At 38.8% G+C, this 7,798-nt stretch overlaps 1 protein-coding gene across 1 annotated transcript; it reads right to left on the reverse strand.

The window, feature by feature from the left end:
- Window positions 1-421: 421 nt before the first annotated feature.
- im:7138535 (uncharacterized protein LOC797998 homolog) lies at window positions 422-4,947 on the reverse strand. Its single transcript, XM_038694054.1, has 8 exons — window positions 4,790-4,947; window positions 4,446-4,552; window positions 3,683-3,808; window positions 3,278-3,543; window positions 3,102-3,182; window positions 2,892-3,008; window positions 931-1,077; window positions 422-852 (listed from the first exon to the last, which is right to left on the reverse strand). The coding sequence occupies exons 1-8, from the start codon at window positions 4,852-4,854 to the stop codon at window positions 697-699; spliced, it is 1,065 nt and encodes a 354-aa protein (XP_038549982.1). The 5' UTR covers window positions 4,855-4,947; the 3' UTR covers window positions 422-696.
- Between the last annotated feature and the right edge of the window lie 2,851 nt (window positions 4,948-7,798).

Below are 7,798 nucleotides of genomic sequence, written 5' to 3' on the forward strand. Positions count from 1 at the left end.
TTCAATATTGTAAATATTAAAAAAATATGTAACTTGCTTGCTCATCTCACACGGTGCTTCAGACTCCTCTTTTGAAAAACATGTTTGCTGCAAACATTGCTGCAACAGTTTTTCAGCAAAGTACAACAATAACGTCTGTCAGTCCCCCAATTATCCTGAAGGAGGAAGGATGGAAAAATCTTTGGGGAGGCATATTCAGCTAACAAATTAGTCTTTGTGGTGTAAAACAGTAATTGAGAATGTCATTTACATGAGTTTTGTTTTCTCGCTACAAATCCATCCATCTTCATCCGATTATCCAGGGTCGGGTCGCGGGGTCGCTACAAATAAAATGGTAATTTGGTAGTTAAACAGTGACTGTTAGGCTGTTTATAGCATAAAAGCATTACAGACACTGCACAAAACAAAAAACAACAATACATTTCTGTAATTAATAGGTTTATTATTTAGTGAACATTATTTAGCTTTCGGTTTCATTCATTCAACAAAAATATCTCGTCAAATACCAGTACATTATGGTTATGACAAGCTTTTTTAGAAGCGTACAATCAGGTATGTACTAAAACAAAGAATAATGCAAACAATTATAGCTATAAAATTATATCATATGCAGCATTCACTGCTTCATAATAAGGATTTAAATAACAAAAACTTGTTTCTCAAATTGGGCAGTAAATCCAAAGACGAAAAGAGACGTTAGTCTTTTTTCCCTTTCTTCTTTTTATCTGAAAATCTACGTCGTTGATGGTGCCCATTTCCTCGTCCTTTCTCTCTTCGCTCTCCCCATCCTGGCATAGGTGGCTCAATTTCCCCTGGTCGTCCTCCTCTGTCTGGTACTTCGCCCATCAACATCTAGAGAGACCAAAGAAAAATTAGAGAACCATCTGCACTCTGAGCTAGAGACGTCTTTGTAGCTGTTAATGGTCGTACCTGGTAGATGGGAGTGCTTGTTCCAGCCTTGATTGGCTCCATGAAGGACTTATCTTCTCTCGTAGCAATCAGAAGAGACGGAGAGACGAGGGAAGAGCCGGCGAGAGAGGAAAGAGGAGCCACTGAGGCCAGCACTTTACTGCGTTCCTGTAAAGAAAGGACTGATTGACCTGGGATGTTTGTTGTTATCATGACACAGTGATGCTTTTGTTTTGTGCTCAGATATCCTCCTGCAGCAAGAGAGCGGATTAGTCAACTGAAACGTAGTCTGCACGAATTCTAACAATCGATTAATATTTTAAAGGTTCAGTCAGTGTGTAATATTTAGGAGGATCTATTGACAGAAATGCAATATAATACACATATCTATGTTTTCACTTTAAAGACTTTACATAATGAACCATTATGTTTTTATTACCTTAGAATGAGCCATTTCTATCTACATACACCGTGGGGCCTCTTACATCAATGTCAACATGTTGGACCGCCATGTTTCTACAGTAGCGCAAATGGACAAACATATCTATAGAGCGCGTTTCGTCACTATGTTGAATACATATACGAAAAACAAACAGTGGTAGTAGTACTAGTCGTCTGGTTTGGAAAGGGAGGGGTGAGCGGTGTCTGATGGTGCATTTATGTGGGGTCGGAATAATCCTCCTTAAATCTTTATTGCAAAAAGAGGAATAAAGTGTAAATGGGACATAAAAAAGTATAAAGAAAAGTGTACAAATATATGAAGACACACAAATAATAGTCTATGTTATAAAATGATATTAATGTAGGACCATATGTTTACAGTTTTCAAAGCCTTTTTGTTGTTGTATTTAGAAGTTAAATTAATGTAATGGAGAAAAAGTACAAAGTCAGGTTTTTTTACTGCTGAATTTAATTTGCTAATTGCCATTAGAATTAATACATTTATTATAAAGTATTTATTTTGTCCAAGGAGCAAGTGAATGCACAGTGAGCCATTTGATGCAATTTTCAACCCTCACCACTAAATGGCAATAAAACTTACGCACTGAACCCTACACCCATACATTTTTATCCATTCTGGCAGCTGCTAACCAAGCTGACCATTATACCAGCTGAGGTAATTGTTTTGCTAATAGGGGTGGAACAGTAGACTTATCTCACAAGACGAGACAAAACACGACCTTAGATTCACAGGAACGAGACAAGATGATATTTTAACACTTTTTTAAAGATATCTTTAATGCCGAATTATATGACTGGAAATATTGACTTTTTATTCCACTGAAAGTCAAAAAATGCAAAACAATTCAGGTGCATTTTGAAATGTTGCTTACATATTGTTGTGTCTTTTCTGTCACTCTGTCACCGCGTTCTTGTTTCCACCGGGTACCCAAAATGCTGCCACACAAGCGATTTAAAAGTTGCGAGGAATCTTCTAAGGTAATTTCAGTCTCACACTCGGTCATGCTGATATCGTCAACTCAATGAGAAATATAGTCACATTAAATATCGCAAGATCTCATGGTAGTAAACCTGTATGTTTACTAGATTAGCTACAGTGTTATAACTCATGTGGGGACCGGATGTTAATTCACTGGTGACACTTTGTTTCATCCTGGTAGGCAGCATAATATGTGCTTAATAATAGCTATAGCTATAATAAGCTGTCAAACGTAAATGTTACTACATTAATTCATTTTTACAGTACCTTTGGTGTAAGTCGTTTATATTTCATCTTTGTTTATGAATCACTATCAGTGAATTTGTTGTATATTAGTGTTTTCACAGTTTCACAACTGCTTCCAGTAAAAACCCAAAAGTCCAACTCCTTTTCTTCAACCTTTATTGGACATATGTGTGTTTTTTTTCTTGCTGCATAGCTCTGCACCTTCACACAGAGTGAGTTGCAATGAATAAAACCCAACTAACAACCAAGTAACTTTGGCTGTTTTTAAAGTGATGCAGTGATTGAACATGCCTACCTTTTGTTTTTCTCCCCATGCAAATGACTCCAGTGTAACCTGGAAGCGTTTGATCATCATCTGTCGACGACACTTGTAGTCCTTTGACAGAACTTGATTAAGCTTTTGAACTTGCATCTGAGAAACAGGAAGGAGAACAAAATGGTTGAAATACTCAGGTTAGAGTTATATGGTATGTGTAATGAATGGGTAACAGCCTTGGCAACATACCCACTGCTCTGAGCTGAGGACGGTGTTAAGAAGAGGGTTTGTCATCGCTCCACATGGTAGACGAGCAAGCCTCGACTCCACCTGCATTAAAATAACATTAAAGAGATCCTGCCAGTGCTTCTCAGTTTGAAGTCATGACTTATACACAGCCCAGTCTCTCTTATATCAAGACTTACCTCACTCAACACATCTGTAAATGGAGAGGTGGTGTCCATGTCAAGGGCGCGCAGCAATAATATCCATTCTGCTTGTATCTCAGCCTTCCTTTGGTCTTTATCGGAAACATCGTCGTCTTCATATTCCTGACAAAACTCAGCGAGTTCATGACTGTGATCTTCAACTCGCTGCTCTTTTTCAGACTCCTCCTTTGTTGTTTCCTCCTCAGAATGCAACCCTTTATACTTGATTATGTGAGCTGCTTGCAGTTCTGATACGAGGAACTCTGAAGGATTTAACAATAATTTTAAAGTCAATACACGCCTTAATTTAAAAAGTTAGGGAGGAAATGTACAAATCCATGGGTGCTACGATCATCTGCTTTTTTCTACAACACACCCCAGTGGACTCCTAATATTTCTCACCAGTGACTTTGTTGAGGATGCACGGCTCCAGCACCCGTGATGTCAGCTCAGTGAGGGGAGAGAACATGTTTGACAGTAAATGTCTCAGCTCTTCCACCAGCAAGACATCACGCGTCCTGTTTGAGTCTAAAAAAACAACAAAAGGAAAGACAAGGCAATTTTTATTCCATTAGAAGTAAATTCACAGTGCTTTATATTAAAGTACCATATTAAAGTATCCAAGTACAAAGGAATACGCTATTTTTCTGTACAGTTTTGAATTTATAATATAGTACACATCACCCTGCACTTTCATTTGTACATTCTACAACTCTTTGTAATTTGGATCTCCCTTTGTTCAGTTATGTATGTATAGTTTTTCTATTAGAAGGTACATTTAAATATCATCCAATATTAATTGCAGATGGTATCAATGTACAGTATATGTTGACCATTGACTAAGAGAAATTGCAGTACAGAAATGTCAAATACATGCTTGAGGTATTTTTGAAACAGATTCACCAGTTTGTCTACAAGAACGCACTGACAAGTTTTGTTTTGACAATTTGCCGACTCTAAAATGTCGCATCTAGTATTTAATGTGGACACAATTTAGGGATCCCTATCAAAAAACCTATGCATGTAAAAACATTAAAGTACTTCCAATATATCATTAACCAGATCTGTATGTTATTTTACAAAGACGTCTGCCTGGACTGTAGCTTACTGCATCAAACACCACAAAAAACACTCTGCACATCAGACAGAGGTTTGTAATAATAACCTTGCAGCTCTGGACAGAGAGCCCTCAGCTCTGCAGTCAGCCAGGTGAGCAGCGGACAGGGCAGTTCGTCACATTTACACCGTGTGAGGCAGGAAACGCCCGGGTACCTGTCCAGGAAATAAAGACTACAGGTAAACTTTCATGACGGCAAGTGTCTTCATATACCGGAAAGGCCAGAATATTGATACAACAGTACATTGAGCAGGCTGCTAACAATGAATTGCTTATACATGACAGGTAGGTAGGTAGCTAACTTGTATCAAACTTAGCATTAGCTTCAAACGTGTTGCTATCAATTAATGAACGTAGGTGACTACACATTAAACGACAAATCTGTTACTTACCCTAAAGCTTTAATCGCTGACACTGTCCCTACGCTCCTGTTCATTGTTACTGGAAAACAACTCATATATGTTGCACTATAGCAGCTCGACCCAACTGAACAAAGTTCAGGTTCAAGCGTATTTCGGTTTAACCACAGTGGTTCCTCCTTTTACAGTCTTTAATGTTGGGTCACATACCGCCACCTGCTGGCCGGAGGTGGAACAAGTACTCAGATCTAAAGTAGTAAAAGTAGCAGTACCACATTGTAGAATTACTCAAGTACAAGTAAAGGTCATGCATTCAAAATTGTACTCATTCATGAGTACATCTTATGTAAAATAGCCCATTTCAGAAATATATAGGCTACATAATATAGATTATATTGCTTTAATGTTGGAGCTGGTAAAGGTTGGGATCATTTACTTTATATACTAGTAGTTTGGGAATTTCCCCCCAGGGATCAATAACATTTTATCTTAGTCTAGAATATTACATCATAATTTGTTTGTTGATTTATGTTTTGTATAATTCATCTCAATCCACAAAGTAACTAAAGTTGTCAAATAAATGTAGTAAAGTCGAAGCAGGCGATAAAGGAAAAAAGAAAAAAGTAAAGTGAAGCAGGGTAGGCAAATGTATTTCACCACTGATCAATACTACACATGAAATAATATAAACAAAAGTGAGCTATAAAATAAATACAAGAAAAAAGTAAAATAAAGAACATATAGAGAAAAACCATGTGTTTAAATAATATTAAACCATCTCTATATTTTAGGTGTAGATTTTGAGTAAATAATGATAAATTTTATTTATACAGCACATTTCAAAACAAAGTTTCAAAGTGCTTTACATGGTTGAACCAGGATTAAGACATTTCAGGACAACAATTAGGCAAATAATAATGGACAATTAAAATAAGCCAAAAAATATAATTGAATAAGGTATCCAACTATAAGATGAAACAGATAAGACATGTTGGAAATAAAAAAGTGTGCTAACATTAATACATTTTAGTAGCAGATTTTTTTTGAAGTGCCATATTATTTTCAAAAGCTTAAAACTGTCCATAGTGTGAAAGTAACGATTCCCACTTAACAACTCTCTTTTGTCATTTTCAAAACCTCTTCGTGTCTGACAAGAAACTTCCTCTCTTGACAAAAAGACAAATCTGGGAGACTAATATTATACGTTTTACAGTTTCCATCATAACTCTCCTTGAGCAAATCAGTCCTGAAATAAATAAAGTGATGTGTTTTACATTGTTGTCCAGAAGGAGCCACTAGAGATCTGTGATGGACTGTTAAATTACATTTAAACCAAGTAGACCTACATTTACTCAAGTGTTGCGATTAAGTGCTACACATACTCAGGCTCAATAGGGTTCACCATGCTTCACAGGTTGCCACTGGAGTCCTCTTCCACTCCTCCATGACGATATCACAGAGTGGGTGGATGTTAGAGTCCATGTGGTCCTCCACCTTCCGTTTGAGGATGCCCCACAGATGCTCAATAGGGTTTAGGTCTGAAGCCATGCTTGGTCAGTCCATCACCTTTACCCCCAGCTTCTTCAGCAAGGCAGTGGCCGTCTTGGAGCTGTGTTTGGGGTCATTATCATGTTAGAATACTGCCCTGCGGCCCAGTCTCCGAAGGGAGGGGATCCTGCTCTGCTTCAGTATGTCACAGTGTGTTGGCATTCATGGTTACACTCTGTGTAATAGTAATATTAATCCAGAAACATCATATATAATAGTGAAACACTGACAGGGACGTTTTACTGCATAATGAGTTATTTTACTTCTGATGCTTGAAGATAATTTTGCTCATAATACTTGCATACTTTTACTTAAGGAAGGTTTTGAATGCAGGACTTTTACTTGTAGAGGAGTATTTTCACTGTGTGGTATTAGTACTTTAGTTAACAAATAATGATTAGGAGCCTTGCACAGAGGAAAGCATGGGCCCTCCCTGAATCCCAACACACTACCTAAGAACACGAACACAGGAGGGGATCTTTCCTGACTGAGAAAATCATTCTATATAGTGCCACTAACCAGACGTTAGCTCTGCTACAGTACTCTCCTCACCTTCATTACGATCAGTGTCTGTAATATTTTACCGCCCTTTACTCTGAGCATAATTCGGCACACTCAGCACTCTCAACATCATTACAGGTCTTGCTGATGCAGGAAGTACAGCTAAAGTTTGCTTCAGTAGAGCTGCTTGGACACACAGACAGCATTATATTCAGTGTTATTGTTGTTGTAAAAAAGCACTAGCAACATCATCCAAGCTCTCATGATTGTGCTTATGTAGCGTTGAGTCAATTCCTCAACACGTCCTGCAGAAGCTCTTACAGCAGAAAACCTTAAGTGGCCCCGTCACTCTGAGAGCAAAGTGGGAAAGTCCTTTGTAATCTGATTCAGTAGAGTTTATTTATTGAGGTAATTTGTAGTGGTACACGGTGAAAGCAGTTCTTTTGTGAGAGTCTTTTGCCTAATAAGACTGCCCCTTCCTCTGACGTGTGACTGTAAGCAGACACGCTCAGGCAGACAAACACACCTGCTTCATTAGCTTTGTCTGGATGGGATGTTGTGGCTGACACTAAAAGGCCTCCTCTCCTCTGTGTGCACATGTGTTCCTGTTGGGCGTCACTACAGGCGGTATGTTCGTCACACTTACGGCACAAACCCCTCCGTCCGCTGCCTATAAACTGAACAGGAACAATGAAGACATCCACAGTGGACATCAAGGCTGATCTTCCAACGTTTGCTTCGACCCTCCTGCCATATGTACAGAAGCCTGAGAACAAAAGCCTCGCCATGCGTCAGGATGCTTCATCTTTTATTCTTCTGACACTGCCCCCCCCCCCCCCCCCCCCCCTTTACATGAAACCTTGTGGGGGGCTGAACTTTGAACTCTGGCAAGCGGCCAGACAAACAGGCAGACACTCCCCTCAGCCCAGCAGTCCTGATCATGTACGGTGGACTTGTTGGGTGGACAGATGACTGAAACAGTGGTCTCCTGTA

The sequence above is a fragment of the Micropterus salmoides genome, unplaced genomic scaffold (genome assembly GCF_014851395.1).
Source record: "Micropterus salmoides isolate LMB-PRFRI ecotype aquatic unplaced genomic scaffold, ASM1485139v1 Ms_hic_scaffold_3, whole genome shotgun sequence".
Lineage (NCBI taxonomy): Eukaryota > Metazoa > Chordata > Actinopteri > Centrarchiformes > Centrarchidae > Micropterus > Micropterus salmoides.